Source organism: Salmo salar, chromosome ssa01 (genome assembly GCF_905237065.1).
Source record: "Salmo salar chromosome ssa01, Ssal_v3.1, whole genome shotgun sequence".
NCBI lineage: Eukaryota > Metazoa > Chordata > Actinopteri > Salmoniformes > Salmonidae > Salmo > Salmo salar.
The window spans coordinates 21032260-21059784 of NC_059442.1; the positions used below are offsets into that span (position 1 = coordinate 21032260).

General features: G+C 42.8%; 1 protein-coding gene across 1 annotated transcript in view; it reads left to right on the forward strand.

Annotated features, from left to right (window-relative positions):
- The window catches only part of dlgap2a (discs, large (Drosophila) homolog-associated protein 2a), a 182544-nt gene extending 155334 nt beyond the window's left edge, over positions 1-27210 (forward strand). Inside the window, exons 4-7 of the mRNA XM_014150170.2 lie at positions 2982-3050; positions 14448-14634; positions 15673-15892; positions 27122-27210. Coding sequence (XP_014005645.2) covers positions 2982-3050; positions 14448-14634; positions 15673-15892; positions 27122-27210 — 565 coding nt within the window. The remainder of the gene's footprint in view (positions 1-2981; positions 3051-14447; positions 14635-15672; positions 15893-27121) is intronic.
- The last annotated feature ends 315 nt before the right edge of the window (positions 27211-27525 follow it).

Below are 27525 nucleotides of genomic sequence, written 5' to 3' on the forward strand. Positions count from 1 at the left end.
TAGCACTAATTAATTAAGCAATTACCTATTCAAACCTACATTTTTCATTCAACTAAACATACTCATTGCAACACGTTTTTTATGAAACAATATCACAATATAACATTTACAAAATTACATCACTACTGACAGTGTCTTTCAATATGCCCATTTACATTAATGAGCCATTCGGGACAGGCACTACAAAGTCAGCCCAATTCCCTTAGCTCGGGTCCTTATCCAGCATACCCGGAAGCTACAGAGATGGAGAGAGAGAGGAACAGAACAAACAAACAACGCGCTCATCCATAACATCTAAGTATAATAAATATTGCTTATATTAAATATGAACACTTGTCTGTTTATTTCTTTATACCATAACCGGTTACTGACGTAAGTGTGAAATGTATGTACTAAGATAGAGGAGTTAACTTGTGTGTCAACACACATTGTTAACTTATCAGATAACAGAGCAGGGAGGAGTGATGAATGTGTGCGTGCATTAAAGTACCAAATCCTGCCCACGGCCAGTGACGGACTTCTACGTCACAACTGTAAACTCTCCTTCCAGACTCACATTAAGCATCTCCAATACAAAATTATTTCGCAACAAAGCATCCTTCACTCATGCTGCCAAACACACCCTCGTAAAACTGACCATCCTACTGATCCTCGACTTCGGTGATGTCATCTATAAAATAGCCTCCAACACTCTACTCAACAAACTGGATGCAGTCTATCACAGTGCCATCCGTTTTGTCACCAAAGCCCCATACACTACCCACCACTGTGACCTGTACGCTCTCGTTGGTTGGCCCTCGCTTCATAGTCGTCGCCAAACCCACTGGCTACAGGTTATCTACAAGTCTCTGCTTGGTAAAGCCCCGCCTTATCTCAGCTCACTGGTCACCATAGCAGCACCCACTCGCAGCATGCGCTCCAGCAGGTATATCTCACTGGTCACCCCCAAAGCCAATTCCTCCTTTGGCCGCCTTTCCTTCCAGTTCTCTGCTGCCAATGACTGGAACGAACTGCAAAAATCTCTGAAGCTGGAGACTCATATCTCCCTCACTAGCTTTAAGCACCAGCTGTCAGAGCAGCTCACAGATCACTGCACCTGTACATAGCCCATCTGTAAACAGCCCATCTATCTACCTACCTCATCCCCATACTGTATTTATGTATTCATCTTGCTCCTTTGCACCCCAGTATCTCTACTTGACATTCATCTTCTGCACATCTACCATTCCAGTGTTTAATTGCTATATTGTAATTACTTCGCCACCATGGCCTATTTATTGCCTTAACTTACCTAATTTGCACTCACTGTATATAAACGTTTTGTTTTCTTTTGTTCTACTGTATTATTGACTGTATGTTTGTTTATTCCATGTGTAACTCTGTGTTGTTCTATGTGTCGAATTCGCTACGCTTTATCTTGGCCACGTCGCAGTTGCAAATGAGAACTTGTTCTCAACTAGCCTACCTGGTTAAATAAAGGTTAAATAAAAAAATACAAAAATAAATTAAAAAAATCCACTTCAATCAGTGTAGACAGGTTAAATAAAGATTTTTAAGCCTCGAGACAATTGAGACATGGATTGTGTATATGTGCCATTCAGAGGGTGAATGGGAAAGACAAAAGATTTAAGTGCCTTTGAACGAGGTATGGTAGTAGGTGCCAGGCACACTGGTTTGTGTCAAGAACTGCAACGCTGCTAGGTTTTTCACACTCAACAGTTTCCCTTGTGTAACAACAATGGTCCACCACCCAAACTACAGCCAGCTAACTTGACACAACTGTGGGAAGCATTAAGGTCAACATGGGCCAGCATCCCTGTGAAACACTTTAGACACCCTGTAGAGTCCATGCCCCGACGAATTGAGTCTGTTCTGAGGGCAAAAGGGGAGAGTGCAGCTCAATATTAGGATGGTGTTCTTAATGTTTTGTTCACTCAGTGTATTATTCTATTATATATCACTCACGTTCACCTACCTGCAGCATTTTCTCTCTCATTTGTGCTCTTACATTTGACTTCTCCCTCTCTCTTCATGTTTGTAGAACTCAGTACAATGACTTTGTCTCGGCACAGCGTCTTTGTTTAACCACAAAGAGTACAACAGGCCAATTCACAGCCAGCATGAAAGGCAGACAGAGAGAGAGAGAGGGAGGCAGAGATTCACATCGTGCTATACAGTAGTTTCATATTGGGAAACAATGTGAAGTGCATTAGCAACAGTTGGAGACATTAAAGGCAAATGTGCTGGGGTAAAAAAATGATAAAGGGTCGTCTTTTTGTGAAACAGCTTGCCTCAGCTCTATGGACTATAATAGGCATCTACGGCGTAGAGATGATGGATAAAGCAATGCACATGATGTCCCTCAGTCAGTCAATGTGCTGCACTTTCATCTGATATTGTCAGCTTAAAGCTGGAGCTGCTTTCAATGTTCATGGATAGAACTTTTAGTTGTATTTTACTCCTCGGTTTGCTCATTTACGCACAAATAAATTGCCATTAGAAATGACTTATTTATTCAAGACTTCATGGGTAAATGAGCCATTGCCGATAGGCCTACGTATTATTGCTCATGATCTTCTTAAGTACAGTTTAGACTGATTTTGTTTTTGAATTGTACAACTGTATGTATACTTAATGTTCATCAATACTAAAAGGCCTCATCTATGTCATTATCGGTCAATTACTGTTCATGAGGTAATACTGTCTGCCATTAAGCACCACTGTCTGTCAGTCTACAACTCTAGCATCTTTCACATGACCATTAATACCATTAGTTTCTGTGGCCATCCTGTCCATAAACGTGTATTTGTATCACCCTAATGTTTGCAGCACTTTGGTTAACATCTCATGCAAACGTTTGATGTCCCCACAAAAATCTATCTGAAACTGTTGATGTTGTGCCGTGATCTCAGTCACACCCGCATCCATTGACTCCCACCAGCAATGGGCCTAGTAACACAGTTTCTTCTCTCTACCCACAGCTCTTACCGGGTGAATAAAATGAACAGTGACGTGTGTAACTACATCACCAATTTTGCTGCAGACTTAAGGTGAATACAAGCACGGTGTTCTCCCTCCCTCCCTCCCTCCCTCCCTCCCTCCCTCTCTCTCTCTCTCTCTCTCTCTCTCTCTCTCTCTCTCTCTCTCTCTCTCTCTCTCTCTCTCTCTCTCTCTCTCTCTCTCTCTCTCTCTCTCTCTCTCTCTCTCTCTCTCTCTCTCTCTCTCTCTCTCTCTCTCTCTCTTACTTACTGCATGTTGCAGTGGTCAGGCTGAAGAGCCAGCTGGCGCTGAGCATTGCTGCCAGACTCAATATGGAACCTCATACAGCAAACACTCACTGCTAGTCAATGAGAGGTCAGCCGTATAGACACCTCATACAGCAAACACTCACTGCTAGTCAATGAGAGGTTAGCCGTATAGACATCTCATACAGCAAACACTCACTCCTAGTCAAAGAGAGATCAGCCGTATAGACATCTCATACAGCAAACACTCACTGCTAGTCAATGAGAGGTCAGCCGTATAAACACCTCATACAGCAAACACTCACTGCTAGTCAATGAGAGGTCAGCCGTATAGACACCTCATACAGCAAACACTCACTGCTAGTCAATGAGAGGTCAGCCGTATAGACACCTCATACAGCAAACACTCACTGCTAGTCAATGAGAGGTTAGCCAGGCTAACCTCTCCTATTTCTCTAGCCATACAGCACCGTTCAACACAATACAGGCTCTGTCTAACTTACCTCTTACTGTGGGTTTGTCTTTAACTGATATTGAACATCATCACAGTGGTAGCTGGTCTTGACCGGTGACTAATCTCTATTTTTGATAGTATATTAGTTAGTTTAACTGAGCCTCTGAATCTGAAATCCCTTCTTTCCTAGGCTCATCTCTGGATGTAATCTGAACCAGGGAGAACTTTCTATACTGTGTATGAATGATTGATATAGTCTATGAATGCAGTATAAATGCATGAGGTCCATCTCTGCTAATTCTTGATGGAGTAGCAGGGTTTAAATCACCTGTTGGGGCTCGGGGGCAGTATTGAGACATTTTGAAAAAAATATGTGCCCATTTTTAACTGCCTCCTACACCAACTCAGAAGCTAGGATATGCATATTATTAACACATTCGGATAGAAAACACTCTGAATTTTCTAAAACAGTTTGAATGGTGTCTGTAAGTATAACAAAACTCATATTGCAGGCAAAAACCTGTGAAAAATAGATCAAAAAAAATGTGAATTTTGTGACTGTACTATTTAGTGTCATTGTTTTATAGATACCATAGTGAGAAAGGATTCATTTCGCAACACCTACGGCTTCCACTAGATGTCAACGATCTTTATAAAGTTGTTTGAAGCGTCTATGATAAACAGAGAGCAAATTAGAATCCAAGGAAGTTGACATGTCATCACTTCATTTTTTTGCGCCTGCGCATAAATCTGAGAAACGTGAGTTTGTCATAATTTTTTATCTAGACATAGGATAGGTTGTGTGAAAATATTACTGATGTTTAACGTTAAAAATGGACCAAAAGATTAATGCTAAACAACATTTGACATGTTTGAACGAACATAAATAGATTATTTACTAGTTTTTTTTTTGCTTTTCGGCGTGATTTTACCAGCCCTCCAACCACGTTTTGTGGGAGCATAATGAACGCTAAGTACTTGGTGTTATTTGGACATAAATTATGAACTTTGTCAAAAGAAACCACATTTGTTCCGGACCTGGAATGCCTTCCGGACCTGGGATCCTGCCTTCTGATGGAGATAATCAAAGGTAAGGGGGTATTTACAATGTTATTATCGATTTTAGATGATGCTAACTGTATAGCATAGCCTGTTGTTCTTAGCATAGCACCCCGTTTATGGCAAAATGTGATTTCCCAGTAAAGTTATTTTGAGATCTGGCCATTCGGTAGCAATTACGAGATGATAATATATTATTCTTTGAATGACAATATTATAATTTACCAATGTTGTCGAATAGTAATTTTGTTATGTTCACCGGAAGCATTTCAGAAAAGAAAAAAATCTGAATTTCACGCTACTGTAAAATGCTGTTTTTGGATATAAATATGAACTTGATGGAACAAAAAATGCATGTATTGTATAACATAATGTCCTAGGAGTGTCATCTGATGGAGATTGACAAAGGTTAGTGCATAATTCTAGCTGGTTTCTGCTTTTGGTGACGCCTGACCTTGAATTGAAAATGGATGTTTGTACTTTTGTGGCTATGTACTGTCCTAACATAATCTAACTTTATGCTTTTGCCGTAAAGCCTCTTTGAAAATCGAACAATGTGGTTAGATTAAGGAGATGTTTATCTTTTAAATTGTGTAAAATAGTTGATGGTTTGAGAAATTGAAATTATTAGATTTTTGATGTTTTGAATTTCCAGCCTTGTTAGCAATCCCGACTCGGGGTTCATTGCTAACCTGTAGCCCCAACAGGTTAAATCATACTAGCATTGGTCATACTGAAAAATGGCAATTTTTGTTTCTACACAAAGGCTGAAAATAGCTTACTTATCCCTATCTGACCTGAACATTAGTTTGTATTCTACCTGTTCTTCCTCCCTCTATCGCTCTGCACTTTCCATTTCAGTTTTGGTAGAAAATGGTAGCAGTTCTAGTCCAAATCAAATCAAATCAAATTGTGTTGATCACACGCGCCGAATACAACAGGTGTAGACTTTACATTGGAAATGCTAACTTACGAGCCCATTCCCCACAATGCAGAGTTAAAAAGTAAGACAAATATTTGCAATATAAAAAGGAAATAGTAACACAATAAAAAAATTATGAGGCTATATACAAGGAGTACCAGTACTGAGTCAATGTGCAGGGGTACGAGGTAGTTGAGGTAATTGAGATAATGGTACATGTGGGTAGGGGTAAAAGTGACTAGGAGTTTTTCCTAGCCACCGTGCTTCTACACCTGCATTGTTTGATGTTTGGGGTTTTAGGCTGGGTTTCTGTACAGCACTTTGTGACATCAGCTGATATAAGAAGGGCTTTATAAATACATGTTATTGATTGAAATTTGAAATTTGATTGACTAGGCAATCAGGATATATAATAAACAGATTAGCTGCAGCATATGTGAATAGTGTGAAAGTGTGTGTGTGTGTGTGTGTGTGTGTGTGTGTGTGTGGCGTCAATATGCATGTGTGTGTTTTGTGTTTGTGAGCATATGAAGTGTGTATGTATATGCGTGCGTGTGTGTTGGAGTGTCAGTGTAGTGTGTATGAGTGCGTGGGTAGAGTCTAGTGAGTGTGCATAGAGCCAGTGCCAGGGAGTCAGCGTAAATAAATTAAGATAAAGAAATAAATAAGAAAGGGGTCAATGTGTTCAGAAGTCTTTTATTTTACTTTTTTTTTTAAACAGAAATATACAAATAAGAGTACATAAACCTAACAGGCAGGGGTATTACATATCCAGATTCATTTCCAATTTGTTAAATACTTTTATGGTACGTATTACTTTTTGTTTTTACATTTACTGATCATTTCAAAATAATATTTAAATTCTATATTAAATAATGTGAAGAGGGGTTTGTTCTCTTGCCCACTTCATTTTATGGATAAAGAATCTTCCATGAAAGATAAACAAATGAACAGTGGAAGTGAAGTCAGGGTCCGTATCATTTGGATCACAATAAAACATAACATCAGCGTCTCTCAGATTAACATTAATAGTTGTTTCTTTTAAAATAAAATCTTCTAACTCACTCCAATATCTTCTGACATAAGAACAGTCCCAAAATAAATGGCCAAGAGTTTCTGGGCCACAACCACAAAATACACTTTTGTTATCAATAGCTATTTTAAATCTGTGTATAATAAAGGTCTTTACTGGGTAGATTCTATGAATGAGTTTGTATGATACTTCGTTCTCCTTATTAGATATACAATATTTACCAGACAACAACGAAACTTTGTTCCAGGTCACTTGTCCTAGTGCTGAATTCCAGTACATTTTAGCAGAGGGAATAGTAACATATTGACATAGTTTCCTTATATACATGTTATTACATTTATAGTTTAAAATGTCATCTCCTTCTAGCTGTATTGAGGCTACAAAATCCTCAACAGTTGCACTTGGAGTATTGGAGCCTTCCCTGTAGCTCAGTTGGTAGAGCATGGTGTTTGCAACGCCAGGGTTGTGGGTTCGATTCCCACGGGGGGCCAGCACAGGAAAAAAAAAATTATGAAATGTATGCATTCACTACTGTAAGACGCTCTGGATAAGAGTGTCTGCTAAATGACTAAAATGTAAAATGTTATATTCTCCTAAAAGAAGAATAGCACCTTTAGGGACAGCTCTAACAACAATTTGATACTCCTCAGGAGTGAATGTAACATTGTGTGTTCTCATAAATCCTTGATAATTATATAGTTGGCCATCATTATTCAATAATTATGTAACCCAAATAATGTTGTTGTCAAACCAGTTCTGGAAAAATAAAGACTTGTTTCTGTATTTTATGTCTTTATTATTCCATATTGTATACCTATGTGGGGAAAAATTGTGTTCCAAGTTAAAAGTACTTGTTTATGAAATTTGGCAAGCTTAATAGGGATTTTACCCATATCAAAGTTGCATTTGAGTAATTTTTATTTTATTTATTTCACCTTTATTTAACCAGGTAGGCTAGTTGACAACAAGTTCTCATTTGCAACTGCGACCTAGCCAAGATAAAGCAAAGCAGTTCGACACATACAACAACACAGAGTTACACATGGAATAAACAAACATACAGTCAATAATACAGTAGAAACAGTCTATATACAGTATGTGCAAATGAGGTAGGATAAGGGAGGTAAGGTAATAAATAGGCCATGGTGGCGAAGTAATTACAATATAGCAATTAAACACTGGAATGGTAGATGTGAAGAATATATATATATAAATAATATATATAAATAAAAATATATATATGTATATATGAATGTGTAAGTAGAGATACTGGGGTGCAAAGGAGGAAGATAAATAAATAAATAAATACAGTATGGGGATGAGGTAGTTGGATGGGCTATTTACAGATGGGCAATTTACAGATGGGCTATGTACAGGTGCAGTGATCTGTGAGCTGCTCTGACAGCTGGTGCTTAAAGCTAGTGAGGGAGATATGAGTCTCCTGCTTAAGTGATTTTTGCAGTTTGTTCCAGTCATTGGCAGTAGAGAACTGGAAGGAAAGGGGGCCAAAGGAAGAATTGGCTTTGGGGGTGACCAGTGAGATATACCTGCTGGAGTGCGTGCTACGGGTGGGTGCTGCTATGGTGACCAGTGAGCTGAGATAAGGCAGGGCTTTACCTAGCAGAGACTTGTAGATGACCTGGAGCCAGTGGGTTTGGCGACGACTATGAAGCGGGGTCCAGCCAACGAGAGCGTACAGGTCGCAGTGGTGGGTAGAAAATGGGGCTTTGGTGACAAAACGGATGGCACTGTCATAGACTGCATCCAGTTTGTCGAGTAGAGTGTTGGAGGCTATTTTGTAAATGACATCGCCGAAGTTGAGGATCGGTAGGATGGTCAGTTTTACGAGGGTATGTTTGGCAACATGAGTGAAGGATGCTTTGTTTTGTGAAATAGGAAGCCGATTCTAGATTAAATTTTGGATTGGAGATGCTTAATGTGAGTCTGGAAGGAGAGTTTACAGTCTAACCAGACACCTACGTATTTGTAGTTGTCCACATATTCTAAGTCAGAACCGTCCAGAGTAGTGATGCTGGACGGGCGGGCAGGTGCGGGCAGCGATCGGTTGAAGAGCATGCATTTAGTTTTACTTACATTTAAGAGCAGTTGGAGGCCACAGAAGGAGAGTTGTACGGCATTGTAGCTCGTCTGGAGGTTAGCTAACACAGTGTCCAAAGAAGGGCCAGAGGTATTCAGAAGGGTGTCGTCTGCGTAGAGGTGGATCAGAGAATCACCAGCAGCAAGAGCAACATCATTGATGTATACAGAGAAGAGAGTCGGCCCGAGAATTGGACCCTGTGGCACCCCCATAGAGACTGCCAGAGGTCCGGACAACAGGCCCTCCGATTTCACACACTGAACTCTATCAGAGAAGTAGTTGGTGAACCAGCCGAGGCAATCATTTGAGAAACCAAGGCTGTTGAGTCTGCCGATAAGAATGTGGTGATTGACAGAGTCGAAAGCCTTGGCCAGGTCGATAAATACGGCTGCACAGTAATGTCTCTTATCGATGGCAGTTATGATATCGTTTAGGACCTTGAGCGTGGCTGAGGTGCACCCATGACCAGCTCTGAAACCAGATTGCATAGCGGAGACGGTACGGTGGGATTCGAAATGGTCAGAAATCTGTTTCTTAACTTGGCTTTCGAAGACCTTAGAAAGGCAGGGTAGGATAGATATAGGTCTGTAGCAGTTTGGGTCTAGAGTGTCTCCCTCTTTGAAGAGGGGGATGACCGCGGCAGCTTTCCAATCTTTGGGAATCTCAGACGATATGAATGAGAGATTGTACAGGCTGGTGATAGGGGTTGCAACAATTTCGGTAGATCATTTTAGAAAGAGAGGGTCCAGATTCTCTAGCCCGGCTAATTTGTAGGGGTCCAGATTTTGCAGCTCTTTCAGAACATCAGCTATCTGGATTTGGGAGAAGGAGAAATGGGGGAGGCTTAGGCGAGATGCTGTGGGGAGTGGTGGGCTGTTGATTAGTGTAGGGGTAGCCAGGTGGAAAGCATGGCCAGCCGTAGAAAAATGCTTATTGAAATTCTCAATTATAGTGGATTTATCGGTGGTGACAGTGTTTTCTAGCCTCAGTGCAGTGTGCCACTGGGAGGAGGTGCTCTTATTCTCCATGGACTTTACAGTGTCCCAGAACGTTTTTGAGTTTGTGCTACTGGATGCAAATTTCTGTTTGAAAAAGCTAGCCTTAGGTTTCCTAACTGCCTGTGTATATTGGTTCCTAACTTCCCTGAAAAGTTGTATATCACGGGGGCTATTCGATGCTAATGCAGAACGCCACAGGATGTTTTTGTGCTGGTCAAGGGCAGTCAGGTCTGGAGTGAACCAAGGGCTATATCTGTTCCTGGTTCCATTTTCTTTTAAATGGGGCATGCTTATTTAAGATGGTGAGGATGGCACTTTTAAGGAATAACCAGCCATCCTCTACTGACGGGATAAGGTGAATATCCTTCCAGGATACCCGGGCCAGGTCGATTAGAATTCTCTGCTCGCTGAAGTGTTTTAGGGAGTGTTTGACAGTGATGAGGGGTGGTTGTTTGACCGTAGACCCATTACGAATGCAGGCAACGAGGCAGTGATCGCTGAGATCTTGGTTGAAAAGAGCAGAGGTGTATTTGGAGGGCAAGTTGGTTAGAATGATATCCATGAGGGTGCCCGTGTTTACGGATCTGGGGTTGTACCTGGAGGGTTCATTGATAATTTGTGTGAGATTGAGGGCATCAAGCTTAGATTGTAGGATGGCCGGGGTGTTAAGCCTGTCCCAGTTTAGGTTACCTAGCAGCACGAGCTCTGAAGATAGATGGGGGGCAATCAATTCACATATGGTGTCCAGGGCACAGCTGGGGGCAGAGGGTGGTCTATAGCAAGCAACAACGGTGAGAGACTTGTTTCTGGAAAGATGGATTTTTAAAAGTAGAAGCTCAAACTGTTTGGGTACAGACATGGATAGTAAGACAGAGCTCTGCAGGCTATCTCTGCAGTAGATTGCAACACCTCCCCCTTTGGCAGTTCTATCTTGTCGGAAAATGTTATAGTTAGGGATGGAAATTGCAGGGTTTTTGGTGGTCTTCCTAAGGCAGGATTCAGACAAGGCTAGGACATCCGGGTTGGCAGAGTGTGCTAAAGCAGTGAATAAAACAAACTTAGGGAGGAGGCTTCTAATGTTAACATGCATGAAACCAAGGCTTTTACTGTTACAGAAGTCAACAAATGAGAGCACCTGGGGAGTAGAAGTGGAGCTAGGCACTGCAGGGCCTGGATTAACCTCTACATCACCAGAGGAAGAGAGGAGGAGTAGGATAAGGGTACGGCTAAAGGCTATCAGAACTGGTCATCTGTTAAGTTCAGAACAGAAAGTAAAAGTAGCAGGTTTCTGTTGGAATATTAAATTAGAAATTATCCTCCAAATGCTATCCTTATTTCTTAAATAGTTCTGTATCCATTTGATCGTAACGATTATATTTGATGTTTTAAAATCCAGAGCATTCAACCCTCCCTCACTTTGGGTGCTACATATTACCGCTTTTCTTAAATAGTTAGGTTTATTCCTCCATATGAAGTTAAATAATTTAGTATCAACCATTTTAGTTCAGAAGTCTTATGGCTTGCGGATAGAAGCTGTTCAGGTGCTTTTTGGTCCCAGACTTTTCGCTCCAGTACCGCTTGCTGTGCTGTAGCAGAGAGAACAGTCTATGACTCGGGTGACTGGAGTCTTTGACAATTTTTTGGGCCTTCCTCTGACCCCGCCTGGTATAGAGGTCCTGGATGGCAGGGAATTTGGCCCCAGTGATGTACTGGCTGTATGCACTACCCTCTGCCTTGTGAGCCTGATTCTACAGTTGTCTGGGACAGCTGGTGCTCTCACACATGTTTCAGTGTTGCTTGCCTCAACGCGAGCATAGAAAGCATTAAGCTCGTCTGATAGGCTTACGTCACTGGGCAACTCTCGGCTGGGTTTCCTTTTGTCATCCGTGATAGTTTGCAAGCCCTGCCACATCCTACGAGTGTCAGAGCTGGTGTAGTAGGATTCGATCTTAGTCCTGTATTAACCTCTATGGGCTAGGTGGGACGCTAGCGTGCCACCCGTGGTGCACTCCATCAACAGCAGGTGCATTTCAAGAGCGGCAAATTTGAATCCAAATAAATGTCAAAATTCAAATTTTTCAAACATACAACTATTTTACACCCTTTGAAAGATAAACATCTCCTTAATCTAACCACGTTTTACGATTTCAAAAAGGTTTTACGGCGAAAGCATAAGTTTAGAGTATGTTAGGACAGTACATTTACAAGAGTTGTGTGTAATGATTTGTCAAGTCAAAGACAGGGTCACCAAAACCATAAAACCAGCTAAAATGATGCACTAACCTTTTACAATCTCCATCAGATGACACTCCTAGGACATTATGTTAGACAATGCATGCATTTTTAGTTCTATCAAGTTCATATTTATATCCAAAAACAGCGTTTTACTATGGCATTGATGTTGAGGAAATCGTTTCCCTCCAATAACCGGCAGTCAAGTCAGCGTCACAAATTAAATAATTAAAATTAGAAAACATTGGTAAAATATTATATTGTCATTTAAAGAATTATAGATTTACATCTCTTGAACGCAATCAACTTGCCAGATTTAAAAATAACCTTACTGGGAAATCACACTTTGCAATAATCTGAGCACTGCGCCCAGAAAAATACGCGTTGCGATACAGACTAGACGTCATGTTGGGGAGATCTAAAATCGAAAATACTATGTAAATAATCCATTACCTTTGATTCTCTTCATCAGATGTCACTTCCAGGTATCACAGGTCCATAACGAATGTAGTTTTGTTCAAAAAAGCTCATCATTTATGTCCAAAAATCTCCGTCTTGTTAGCACATGATCTAAGCCAGCCGGACTTCTCGTCATGAACGAGGGGAAAAAATATATTTACGTTCGTTCAAACATGTCAAACGTTGTATAGCATAAATCATTAGGGCCTTTTTTAACCAGAACATGAATAATATTCAAGGTGGACGAATGCATACTCTTTTATAACGTATTGGAATGAGGGTACCCAACATGAACTCGCGCGCCAGGTGTCTAATGGGACATCATAGTTCCATGGCTCTTGTTCGGTCAGATCTCCCTCCAGAAGACTCAAAACACTTTGTAAAGGCTGGTGACATCTAGTGGAAGCAATAGGAAGTGCCAAAATATTCCTCAGCCCCTGTGTTTTTCAATGGGATAGGTTTAAAGGTAATACAACACATCAGGTATCCACTTCCTGTCAGAAAATGTCTCAGGGTTTTGCCTGCCAAATGAGTTCTGTTATACTCACAGACACCATTCAAACAGTTTTAGAAACTTTAGAGTGTTTTCTATCCATATATAATAAGTATATGCATATTCTAGTTACTGGGTAGGATTAGTAACCAGATTAAATCGGGTACATTTTTTTTATCCAGACGTGCAAATGCTGCCCCCTAGCCCTAACAGGTTAACGCTTTGCTTGTTTGATGGTTCATCGGGGGGTGTAGCGGGACTTCTTATAAGCGAGCAGATTTGTGTCCCTCTCCTTGAAAGCGGCAGCTCTAGCTTGTAGCTCAGTGCAGATGTTACCTTTAATCCATGACTTCTGGTTAGGATATGTACGTACGGTCACTGTGGGGAAATGTTGTCAATGCACTTATTAATGAAGCCGTTGACTGATCAAGCATCCGCTTCATCGGACCACTTCCATATTGATCGTGTCGTTGGTACTTCCTGTTTGAGTTTTCGCTTGTGAGCAGGAATCTGGAGGATAGAGTTATGGTCCGATTTGCCAAATGGAGAGCGGTAGAGATCTTTGTATGCGTCTCTGTGATGCCGTGAGTGAAGGCTGTGTTTCCCTTCTGGGGAAGCACATTTAATTGACCTGGTTGACACTCTCCTGCTATCTCAGAAATGCTTGCTCTGCTTGCTAACTAGCTCCTCATTTGCATTTCCCTCATCTCCAAGCATTGATTGGCTGCTTCAGCACAATAGCAAATCGAATTACCATTTTGGGGACACTGTTGAACACAGCAATGATTTAGTGGAGGGAGGAAGATCCCCCTCTCTTGGTCAATGCAATGTCATAATCAGTCTCAGTCTGAAGTTCAGCTCACCCAGTGGATGCCTGCCGTGAAGTAATTAACACTTAACTGTTTTATTCCCTTTTGTAAGACCTGTGGCCATGTGACAAATTACTTTTTTATTTGTCAAACTATGTTTAATTTAAATTATTAAGACAATTTCTACAACACCTTTACAAGTACAATAATCTCCCTTTCTATCTATTTGTGTCTCTATCACTCTCTCGCTCTCTCTCTACCATCTCTCTCTCTCTGTCGTCTCTCTCTCTGTCGTCTCTCTCTCTGTCGTCTCTCTCTCTGTCGTCTCTCTCTCTGTCGTCTCTCTCTCTCTGTCGTCTCTCTCTCTCTCTGTCGTCTCTCTCTCTCTCTGTCGTCTCTCTCTCTCTCTGTCGTCTCTCTCTCTCTCTGTCGTCTCTCTCTCTCTCTGTCGTCTCTCTCTCTCTGTCGTCTCTCTCTCTGTCGTCTCTCTCTCTGTCGTCTCTCTCTCTGTCGTCTCTCTCTCTGTCGTCTCTCTCTCTGTCGTCTCTCTCTCTCTCTGCCATCTCTCTCTCTCTCTCACTCTCTCTCACTTTCTCTCGCTCTGTTGTCTCTCTCGCTCTCTGTCGTCTCTATCTCTCCATTCAGTCAGAGCTTCCAGGTGCAAGCCTCCAGAGACATGCACCCCCACCCCAGCTTGGCCCTGGATCCCTCCACCATCTATAACTACCGGCAGCCACCTCTCCCAACAGCCCAGTTCCGCTCCAGGAACCAGAGTTACATGCGGGCAGTCAGCACTCTCAGCCAGGCAAGCTGTGTTAGCCAGGTCAGCCAGGTGAGTCTCTGGCCTATAACAATGATATTTACAAGATATAATCATTGTATTACGTCAGAAATCGTGATGGACGTCTGCTCAGACTCTGGCAACGCGTTTCGCGTTAGAATGACGCCACCCGTCAGAAGACAATGGGATATTATATGATATTCCATACTGTAGCTCCCTATCCTTCTCTCTTCCTTCATTCAGTCTTGACCCTCCCTTAGATGCATATACTTTTATCAAAAGTTCTTACTCCCTCATGTATTTGTGCATTTGTGCAAAATTGAGTCTTGAGTCTTTTATGTGTCTGGTTTATATTCATTTAAGATCTAAATCTCTCTCTTAAAGTCGGAGTGTATTGATTTGTCCCAAGTCTTAAAAGCTCAACCTCTCTCCCGCTAATTCTCTGGCTTTATCTCTGCCTCCACGGCACCCTGCTGAGGTTATTACAAGATTATATATCTCGCAATAGAGCAGGATCCTTATCTCCGATTCTCAGGATTGCCAAATGGGAATGGTGAGATTCACATCGGACCATTTAAACTTCCCTAAATTGATATCTCTAAATCGCAAGATGCACATCTGTCTCAGGATATTAAGATTGCCAAATAATGGTTCTGTTGAGATCAGGACACATTGTCTCAGGGGATTCAGAGGGAACTAACACTCATACAGTATGCTATGCCACTAGAATATGTCACCTTGACTTCCTCTAATCCTTTACACATTTCAACATAGATCTACCTTTCAGAATACCTTATTTAGGCAACTGTGGCAAACTGGAGGAATTGAAAAAAAAAAAAACAACAACCAAAAAACATTGTCCTGGTGAGCAAGTCATATGCTTGACATTTCACAAAGTAATTGTGCATCAAGACAATGCTCAAATTAACAATACATTTGCAGACCTTCTCCTTTTCAAACATTTGCTCTCCTGGCAATTAGCTGGTAGCCATAACATCAAACGTTGTATACAACCAATGAATGTTTTCCCACAAAGGCAAGAACTATCATTGAATTGACCCTTTCTCGCCCTGCTGTTCTCTCCTCCAGGTGAGTGAGACAGAGATAAACGGTCAGTTTGAGTCAGTCTGTGAGTCGGTGTTCAGTGAGGTGGAATCTCAGGCTGTGGAGGCTCTGGACCTGCCCGGCTGTTTCCGGACACGGAGCCACAGCTACTTGAGGGCCATCCAGGCTGGCTACTCCCAGGATGATGACTGCATCCCCACCATGACCTCCTCCACTGTCACCTCCACCATCAGGGCCACAACAGGTCAGAACAACAGGGGAGGAGGGGACTGCACCACATTAATAGACACAACACATACTGTATACAGTAGAGTATGAACACTATTGAGATGACAGCTGGTCTCTTATCCAAAGTGGATGATAAGTTGACATAGCCATGCAAAGTAAACGTTATACATAAGGGTAGACAGTTCCCGTTTGTAAATATCAAAATGTTATTTCAAGTGAGATTTAAGAAATGAACAACATGCACATGACATTTCTTGTGATGCTCTGCTCTTGAAGTGCTTTATGAAATGGCTCCATACATCTGCATGAACTACTTTTACATATTTCCTGATTGTTGATATAAAGAGCATATTCAAGTACAGTTTATGAGTTGCTTTGAGTCAATCCATCATATTGCATTTTCAATTCAGTCATTCATATTCTCATTCCACATAATATCAGAGAGTGAAGATATGAACCCTATTGAAATGATTCTGCAGGCACATGAAGTGAACGTTATATCACGAGACCTTTTCAGATGAAGTGAGGATGGATTGTTTTTTCTCCCTCGTTGCTGTTTCCTTACTATAGCTTTTTCTTTTAGTTGATGGAGTTAATCGCCTTCAGCACAGTCTGGCTCTAAAACTCATTTCATGATAAGCCACAGATCCTTTAGGTGTGTTCTCAGCTTGACTGAAACTCTGGGCAGGGGAAATAGTGCTGAGATGAACAGTCCTTCAACTCCAGAGTCTTAATGACTGAATGGGTTTACTACAGCTTTATCTACCTGTACTTACAAACCACATTGTGATGCATACACGTTGTTGCCACAGCAACGGCTTTGAGTTTTCTCTCCCACAGATTCTCCAGTTCAGTTCCCACAGATTCTGGTGTCTCATGTGGCAGGTAATGACTGCACTGGTCAATAAAATTGAGGTCACAAAAACAAGAGTTGTATTTTTTTATGTGGAATAAAATAAACTGCGAATATGACACAGAGTGAATAAAAATCATTTCAGCAAACGGTCCTGTAAGCTCATCTGCTTCACCAGAGGATAAACCGTAGCAATGACATTGTTTCCCATTTCTGGATACACACAAAAACAACAACAACCTTCCCCTGGTAAAGAAGTGAAGACCCATTCTTTCTACCATGAAGTTCTACCAATGATATTAGAGAGGGGTCAGAGAAGGTGTGGGCATCTGGAGAATTGTGCATTTGACAGATTTTCACCAGTTATTTACACTGCTTTCTCAACAAACTAAAACATAATCTTTAAATTTGTCATGGCAATATCATGCAATCTGTGGTGTGGAGGGTGGGGTGTGTCTGATGTCAGGAGTCTTTGGGCGATTGGTTCTACCCTCTGACTTCAGGTAGATAGGTCATACTGGACCTCATGATGTTCAATAGGGTTCATATACTTCCTGATAGTGGTTGGGGATGTGTTGCTCATCTTTGCTTCTTTTCAGTGCACAAAGTTACACCTGTATCATATCTGTGGTGAAGGTTTTGAATACCATGCATACAGTAGGTTTTTACAGTGTCTTGTTCTTTGTCATGTGTTTTGGGGTCTGTCTTTGTGCAGTGAAAAGATGAGAAGCATGCAAGAGCATGATACAGGTTCATTTGAGATTGAGAAGGCAGTGTAAACTATAATCAGAAATATGAGTCAAAATGGGACTATAAACGTTTAGTGTAATATTGATAACCAAAATGTTTTATTTTGCGAAAGGTTTCCTTATGTAGCTTCATAGATCCAAGAAAAGACTATAATAATGATTTTTAGACACTGAAGATATGAGACAAATTCAAGTCTTATTTTGACTCATACATTCCTTAACTTAAATACTGCATGACTTGATGTCTGTGCTTGGTGGCTAACACTAGCACATTCTCTCCAGCTGCTCACACCTGTGACCTGACGACATACTACACATATTTACCTTTGTCTTCCAGAGGGAAAATATGCACAGGAAGCCACTAGCTTACCTGAGTACCAGGCCAGTGCACGTCGAGACGTAGCAGACATAGTCCCATTGGCCCATGACGATCTAGGCTGCCCTATCAGAAGAAACAGACTGTACCTCCAAGACAGTACCGGTGCCACAGCCAAACCTCAGTCTGGGCCCCCTGATTCACCCAGCCTGTTCAGGCCCCCTAAACCTAGCTTCCAGGCCCCAGAGAGGCCCTCACCCAAAGCCATCGAGGCCAGTATAAAGGAGTCAGCCCACCTAGCTGCAGCGATCAGCATGCAGTGGAAGGAGGAAGTGTCGGCCATGCGTCGTGAGCTGTCTGATCTCAGGAGGGACCTGTGCACTGAGCTCAGGGCCTTCAATAGCAACTTCAACACCTTCACGCAGCACTACAACACGTGGTCTCCACAGCCTGGGGCTGCTGGGGGAGCAGGGGCGACTGGAGGAGAAGGAGTGGCTGGGAGAACATCGGCGGCTGGGGGAGAAGGGGAGGCTGGGGGAGAAGGGGTGGCTGGGAGAACATGGACGGCTGGGGGAGAAGGGGTGGCTGGGAGAACATGGGCGGCTGGGGGAGAAGGGGTGGCTGGGAGAACATGGGCGGCTGGGAAACGGGCTAAAGTGGCTCAAGTGTCTGTAGGGACGCAGGCCAGGAGCAAGGTGCTGGTGAGACAGAGCACGGCAGACGCAGCCGTTAATTGTCCTGAGGAGGAAGAGGTACAAGAGAAGCAGGCCGTCGTGAGGCGCCGTCTTCCTAAACAGATCTCAATGGACCCAGCCATTCTAAGGCGCCCGGCATCAATGTTTGTAGAGGGTTCTATCCCGATCACTCTAGATTCCGTACTTGTGGATCCAGTCACCATGATCCAGCCAGAACCAGTGTCAGTAGACTCATCAACCTCTGTGGTTCGCCCAGAACCACTAGACCAGAACACTAAGAGCCTATCAGATCAGTTATCTCCAGACCCAGTCAGTATGAGCTCCTCAGAAGTACAGTCTGTGGATCCAGCCATAGAGGACACCGTAGATTCAGAGCAGCAGTACCCAAAGACTGTGTGCTCTCCAGATCCAGTGTCCACAGACGTGTACTGTTTGGAAACAGACAAGCCCACAGACGTAGTTAATGTGTTCGGTGTAGAAACAGACAAGCCCACAGACATAGAAAATGTGTACAGTGTAGAAACAGACACGCCCACAGACGTAGCTAATGTGTGTGGTGTAGAAACAGACAAGCCCACAGACGTAGCTAATGTGTACAGTGTAGAAACAGACAAGCCCACAGACGTAGAAAATGTGTACAGTTTAGAAACAGACCAGCCCACAGATGTAGCTAATATGTGTGGTGTAGAAACAGACAAGCCCACAGACGTAGCTAATGTGTACAGTGTAGAAACAGACAAGCCCACTGACGTAGCTAATGTGTACAGTGTAGAAACAGACAAGCCCACAGACATAGCTAATGTGTACAGTGTAGAAACACACAAGCCCACAGACGTAGCTAATGTGTGCGGTGTAGAAACACACAAGCCCACAGACGTAGCTAATGTGAACCGCTCCGATACAGAATCGATTGACTTAGTTAATGTGAAACCCCTAGTCCCAGAACCAAGAATGACGTACCTACCATATCCAGTACCTGAGGTCACTGTGTCCCCACCACAAGAGTCAGACTCTGACTTGTCCCCATCAGATTCAGAATCTGTGGAAGATGTCACTGTGCACCAGCAAGATCCAGTGTCTCAAGACCCAGCTCCTGTACACCAGGCAGATCCAGGGTCTCAAGACCCAGGTCCTGTACACCAGGCAGATCCTGTCTGTCTGTCAGATACTGAATCTTTAGACCCAGGCCCTATAGTCTCAACAGCACCAAAGATAGAGCCACTGTCTAATACCAGTGTGTGCTCATCAGAGCAACTCGATCAATACTCAGCTACCATTTGCACAACTGTCATAGTTACACCAGAGAGCCCAACTGATTTAGAATCACTGGATGTGTGTCTGATCCCATCTGATCCAGAATCACAGGACTTAGCCACTGTCTGCCTTCCAGACCTCCCAGATCCATTCCCCTTAGACTCCGACATGTTCCCATCAGAAATAGTAGTGCGTGCATATCCAGTCACCATCGACTCCTTTGATGAATTTGATGAGTCTTTGGAGCCAGAATGGCCACCTGTTCCAGAACCAGTGGACCAGGCCACTGAGTGCCCAACTGATCAATTTGTGGTCCATTTGGTCTTAACCACCTTCAATTCCTCAGATGAATCAGATCTGGACTCAGTCTTCTTGGATCCGCTGGAACCTCTGGAGATAGTTAGTGTGAATTCATCAGCCCTCAGCCCAATCGCCATGTACACACCACCAGACCCAGTTTCTCTGAGCCCCCCCAGTCCGGACCACCCCTCTATATACCGAATGGAATCAGTGTGTGTAGACCCAGCTATTGAGTACCGATTAGATCACATGCATGAAGACCTACCTATAGAGTTCCCTGAAGATTCAGAACCACAGGACCAAGTTGCAGTGCATTCACCTGGCCCGGTCTCCCTCAGACTGGGCAGTCCATTCACCCCAGACTCAGTAGCCCTGGACCCAGCCACGATGTGCCACCCAGAACCAGTCATCCTAGACCTAGATCCACTAATATTACTAGACCCAGCTAGCATTAGCTTGTCCGCATTTGAGCTGGCACCCATGGAGCTAGAGGATGCCACAGGGGAAGCCACGGATCGCTCTGTCATGGATGTCTGTGAGGACCCTGTAGCTCCAGAGGGGGAGACAGCCACTGACAACCCAGGGAAGTCTCACTGTGACCAGGCCTTTCTGTGGGACAGATGGCAGCAGAAGCCCCCCCAGTGGGAACCACGGTCCATGAAGAGGAGTTCTAGTGTAGAGCTGTGGAGCGGGAGATATGAGTACAACAGTGCGGAGATAACATATATGTCTCTGACACTCTGAGAATGTGAGATGTCTCCTCAAGATCGCAGTGAGAAGAATGTAGCGTTGAATGTGTCAGTAGCAGAGTGTGCATAGGAACATTTAGTATTGATGTTCAAAGGTGTTTTACTATGGATCTTAATGAATTTATTTTTCTGGGTATCATGGCCACAGTAAAGCACTGTATGAATGTTTCATACTGCTTAGGATGAAACTATGATCATGAATGTGGTTTGACATTAAAGGACTGCATTAGTGACAGCAACTACGTAGCTGAATAGAATGTATTGTGCCATAAGAATGTGATGAACAATCAAATCAGTTGAATGCACACCAGACTTCAATTGCACTTGGCTTGAACTATGATGGACCAATGCATTCTGAACTGCTGTAAGCATTGGTGAACATTGACATGAACTTATCTTTCTGTTCTTTACGAGTAATGAATGCATACTTTTCAATCGATAAGTCTGTCACAAATTACATTTATCACTAAGACCTCTGTGGAGCTCACTGTGGTAGACTAAATAGACTGGCCTTTGCTTATGTGTCTTGACAATCTTTGCTGTGACTGTGGATATACAGTACTGTTTTTCTGTGGTTTTACAGTATTGTTTTTCCCTGACATATCTTGAATATTCTGTTAAATGTCACTGCGGAATAGAGCGATGTAAATCTTGGCAATTATCATACAAATCCCAAAGACTGGCTATAAATCAAATGAGCCGTCGGATTTACTCTACGGGAACTAACGGAACCTTGGGAAATGACATCATTAAATCAGATTATGGAACAGAAGTGATCAGTAGCTGTTAGGATAGTTGGGAATACTATTGCTATATCTTTTTTACACATGCATGTTCACAAACAGGCAGACAGAAACACACACACCTTCACACACCCCTACCACCCCTTGATTTAGTCGGTTACATCAGTCCTGTCCAACACATATACATCAGCAGATATCTGACAGCAGCTTCGAAGACATCTGATGGGATGTTTTCCTGTCAATGTCAACTCAATCCATCACCGGGTAGTGAAGCCATGGAGGTCCTGTCTCTCTGTCTGCCACAAGGAAGTGATGTTGCCGTGTCTCTACTGATGTTGCTGTGTCTCTGCTGTCATGTACTGTGTCATCCTCATGCTCAGGAACCAAAGACTGAGAATGTTATTCTAACAGCTGGTACTCAAGTGTATCCAAATGTTAATGTTCATGCTTTTGTATACAAACAATATGTCAATGACAATAGTATTTGTGAGAATGACTGGTGACTGATATTATTGACCTGGAGACTGTAGAGAATGGTGATGTTAAACTGCATGGTTATGATGATTCTGAAGATGCATTATTTTGACACCTACTGCACTGTGTTTGGTGCTGGGTCGTGTTTTAAGTTTTGTGCCCAGTGTAGGGAACAGATCCCAGACACTATTGGAAATACAGAATGATAGCTCTGCTACCAGCAAGGCACCAGCCAGATGAAACACAAGATATGTCTGTGCTATCCTTATTAAGGAGCTGTGTATGAAATGGCACCATTAAATCCTGGGCCCTAATAAAGTGCACTGGGGAAAAAAAGCTTTGATAAGAAATGTATGTGAGTCGTACACAACAGTGACTGTCGAAGTGACACTGTTCTATTGTTTTGAGAAGAAACTGTGCAGTAAATTATTTATTTTCATGTGCCTCAGTTTATGAAAGTCTGCTAAATTGGCAAATCTGACAAGATTATACAGGGGAGCAGTTAATTCGTTTGTTTTGTCATATTCATTTTGTTCCTTTCTACTGCATAATACATCACACTTCCTCCTGCTGTTGCTGCGTTGTTGGACTTTTTATTAGATACAGTGACGTGTAGGCTACTGCAGTGATTTGATGACGTACCAATTGTACGGTGCCCATTTGATATAACATGAGCAAACCTCTGAGCTCAGAGTGTTGTTGTGGATACCTTCTATGGTGAACTCTCACCTCACAGCGAGTGATCAGACTAGAATGTTCATTGTATTTTTGGATGGGCTATTTTACCCAACATTGATAACTGGAATTAAAATGCTCTCCTTGAGTTTTTTTAATTTTAAATGAGTATTACTGACTGCTTACTGTCAAGTTAGGAACATAATGACTCTTTCACCCTCATTGCCTAGTATGGGGCTCCAAAGTTGCTTAGCAATCACCAAAGTGCTCAGCAATATGGCAGTGCATGGAGTTATTTTTATAAGTGCACCCGCAAGAGCCATGCTTTCCAATTCAAACCTCTAACTGCTCATCACTCATCTGAATGTGATCTCCACCATTCATTCTTTTCTGTTTAGCCATACTAAACTGTCAGATTAGCTCTTTACGTTCGCCATCCTATGAGTTTTCTTACAGGAATGCTAAAGCCATCTACCAATTAGCCCAATGATCTCTTCTGCTTTAGCTTGAGAGTGATGTGTAAATGTCTCACCATGATTGCTGTGATTGCTTCCTCTATGTGCATCTTCTCACAGCCTCTTAGTGGTCCTATTACAGTTTCACAGGGTCAACTAGTGTCATATCTTGAATAAGAAAATACACACTATTTCATAAAAAATTTGAATCAATTGAAATGTACAATTGTAAATATGATTGCTAGTTAAAAACTAGATTAAACGAGATAGATAGTCACAAATTTCACTAAATATTAACTTCCTTTTCACTGTGTGAACATACACTCACCGGACAGTTAATTAGGTACCATGTTCACGAAAATTGATCGCTCCTACAGACAGTGGCTGTGGCTTGCTACTGTATATAAAGCAGGCCGACAGGCAAGGAGGCATTCAGTTACTGTTCGATTGAATGTTAGAATGGATAAAATGAGTGACCTAAGAGACTTTGAGCGTGGTATGATTGTCGGTGCCAGGCGCGCCGGATCCAGTATCTCAGAAATGGCCGTCCTACTGGGCTTTTCACACACGACGGTGTCTAGAGTTTACAGAGAATGGTGGGAAAAACAAAAAAACATCCAGTCAGCGGCAGTCCTGTGGCAGAAAAACAGCTTGTTGATGAGAGAGGTTGAAGGAGAATGGCAAATAATCGTGCAAGCTAACAGGCGGGCCACAAACAGACAAATAACGAGGTAGTACAACAGCTCCTCTTCACCTCAGGAGACTGAAAAAATTAGCTTGGCCCCTAAGACCCTCACAAACTTTTACAGATGCACCATTGAGAGCATCCTGTCAGGCTGTATCACAGCCTGGTACGGAAACTGCACCGCCCGCAACCGCAGGGCTCTCCAGAGGGTGGTGCGGTGTGGCCAACGTGTCACCGGGTGCGCACTGACTGCCCTCCAGGACACCTACAGCGCCGATGTCACAGGAAGGCAAAAAAGATCATCAAGGACATCAACCACCTGAGCCACGGCCTGTTCACCCCACTATCATCCAGAACGTGAGATCAGTACAGGTGCATCAAAGCTGGGACCGAGAGACTGAAAAACAGTTTCCATCTCAAGGCCATCATACTGTTAAATAGCCATCACTAGCCAGCCTCCGCCCAGTACCCTGCCCTGAACATAGAAACTGCCACTAGTCGGCTACCACCCGGTTACTCAACCCTGCACCTTAGAGGCTGTTGCCCTATGTATCAAGACATGGAATAAGTGGTCACTTTAATAATGTAACACTGGTCACTTTAATAATGTTTACATACTGTTTTACTAATTTCATATGTATGTACTGTATTCTAGTCAAGGCCATACTATTCAACTATTATATATACTGTTCATATATATATATGGACACCTGCTCGAAAGAACGTCTCATTCCAAAATCATGGGTATTAATATGGAGTTGGTCCCCCCTTTGCTGCTATAACAACCTCCACTCTTTTGGGAAGGCTTTCCACTAGATGTTGGAACATTGCTGCAGGGGCTTGCTTCCATTCAGCCACAAGAGCATTATTGAGGTCGGGCACTGATGTTGCGCATTTAGGCCTGGTTCGCAGTCGGCGATCCTATTCATCCCAAAGGTGTTCGGTGGCATTGAAGTCATGGCTCTATGCAGGCCAGTCAAGTTCTTCCACACCGATCTCAACAAACCATTTCTGTATGGACCTCGCTTTGTGCACTGTCACAGAGCAGGTCTGCCTAGTGCTGAAGCACGTAGAGCAGTTAAATATTGTCTCGGTTGCAACACTCAATACCGAGTTCCAAATTGCCTCTGGAAGCAACGTCAGCACAAGAACTGTTCGTCGGGAGCTTTTTGAAATGGGTTTCCATGGCCGAGCAGCCTCACACAAGCGCAATACCAAGCGTCGGCTGGAGTGGTATAAAGCTTGCCGCCATTGGACTCTGGAGCAGTGGAAACGTGTTCTCTGGAGTGATGAATCACGCTTCACCATCTGGCAGTTCGATGGACGAATCTGGACGAATCTGGAATGCATAGTGCCAACTGTAAAGTTTGGTGGAGGAGGAATAATGGTCTGGGGCTGTTTTGCATGATTCTGGCAAGGCCCCTTAGTTCCGGTGGAGTGAACTCTTAACACCTACAGCGTACAATGACATTCTAGAAGATTCTGTGCTTCCAAATTTGAGGCAACAGTTTGGGGAAGACCCTTTCCTGTTTCAGCATGACAATGCCCCCGTGCACAAAGCGAGGTCCATACAGAAATGGTTTGTTGAGATCGGTGTGAAAGAACTTGACTGGCCTGCACAGAGCCCTGACCTCAACCCCATCGAACACCTTTGGGATGAATTGGAATGCCGACTGCGAGCCAGGCTTAATCACCCAACATCAGTGCCCGACTTCACTAATGCTCTTGTGGCTGAATGGAAGCAAGTCCCTGCAGCAATTTTATTTTATTTAACCTTTATTTAACTGGGCAAGTCAGTTTAGAACAAATTCTTACTTACAATGACGGCCTACCAAAAGGCAAAAGGCCTCTTGCGGGGACGGGGGCTGGGATTAAAAATAAAAATATATGACAAAACACACATCACGACAAGAGAGACACTACAACACTACGGTTTTACAAGTAGGCCATCATTGTAAATAAGAATTTGTTCTTAACTGACTTGCCTAGTTAAATAATGGTTAAATAAAAAGAAATAGAGACCTAAGACAACAACATAGCATGGCAGCAACACATGACAACACAGCATAGTAGCAACACCACATGACAACAACATGGTAGCAACACAACATGGCAGCAGCACAACATGGTAGCAGCACAAAACATGGTACAAACATTATTGGGCACAGACAACAGCACAAAGGCAAGAAGGCAGAGACAACAATACATCACGCAATGTTCCAACATCTAGTGAAAAGCCTTCACAGAAGAGTGGAGACTGTTATAGCAGCAAAGGGGAGGGGGGGACTCCATATTAATGCCCATGATTTCGGAATGAGATGTTTGACGAACAGGTGTCCACATACTTTTGGTCTATTAATGCCCATGATTTCGGAATGAGATGTTTGACGAACAGGTGTCCACATACTTTTGGTCATGTAGTGTATATTTATATATATATAGATTTGTATATATATAGATATATACTCCAGACTCCGACATTGCTCGTCCTAATATTTATATATTCCATTCTTCTACTTTTAGATTTGTGTGTATTGTTGTGAATTGTTAGATGTTACTGCGTTGTTGGAGCTATGAACACAAGCATTTCGCTACACCCACAGTAACATCTACTAAATATGTGTATGTGACCAATAAAATGTGATTTGTGGTGTGCAGAACGGCATCTCGGAAAGCACAACTCGTCGATCCTTGTCACGGATGGGCTATTGTAGCAGACGACCACCCTGGGTTCCACTCCTACCAGATAAAAACAAGAGGGCTCCAGTGAGAACACGGTCACCAACAATGGACAATTGAGGAGTGGAAAAACATTTCGTTCAGTTGAGTGGCCTGGTCAGTCCCCAGACCTCAACCCAATAGAACATCTTTGTGATGAGATGGAACGGGCTGTTCGCAGCATGAATGTACCAACGTTCAATCTGCAGCAACTGCATGATGCTATCGCGTCAGCATGGACCAACATCCATGTGCAACGTTTCCAACACCTTGTAGAATGCCCTGAAGAATTCAGGCTGTTCTGAAGGAAAAGAGGGTTCTGAACCATTACTAGATGGGTGTACCTAATAAACTGTCCAGTGAGTGTATGTTGCTGTTGAAGGAAAAAGTAAACTGCTGCTGCCTCACAATCTAACCAAGGTGCTTCAATTGATATATTATATTTTATTATCTGTCTTTATCCTCTTATCTATGGGTACAGTATGTAGCTGTTTTTCTGTATAGTGTACTGTGATTAGTGTTCTGTGTACTAGGCAGATGTGACCAGGATGTTGAATGTGATTGGCTGGCTTGTTTCAGGGATCCAGTTCCGCCTCCCCTCCACTTGCAGCACTGACCGGATGACCCACGAAACCCCAGGTAAACCTCCTGTCCAAGCCAATAGGTGATGGTGAATATGTTTTAAACCAGCATCGTTATCATTTATTCATGACATACAGTAAAAATGCTGTGAATAAGCAGGCTCAAACTCACACTGGTTTGTCAAGCTTATCAAGATTAAACACAACAACAACACCACCACATAATAATCCCTGAAAACAAGCGTCAGTTTTACCGTTAAGAACCTGCAATTATCTCTCTCTCTCTATCTGTGTCCCTCTTGTTGAGTTGTTTGATCAACCGTGGCTATTTATTTTCTCCTTGAGCCTCTCTGCCGCGTTGTGGACCTTATTGATTCATCAGGCACAAGCCCTTATCTTGCA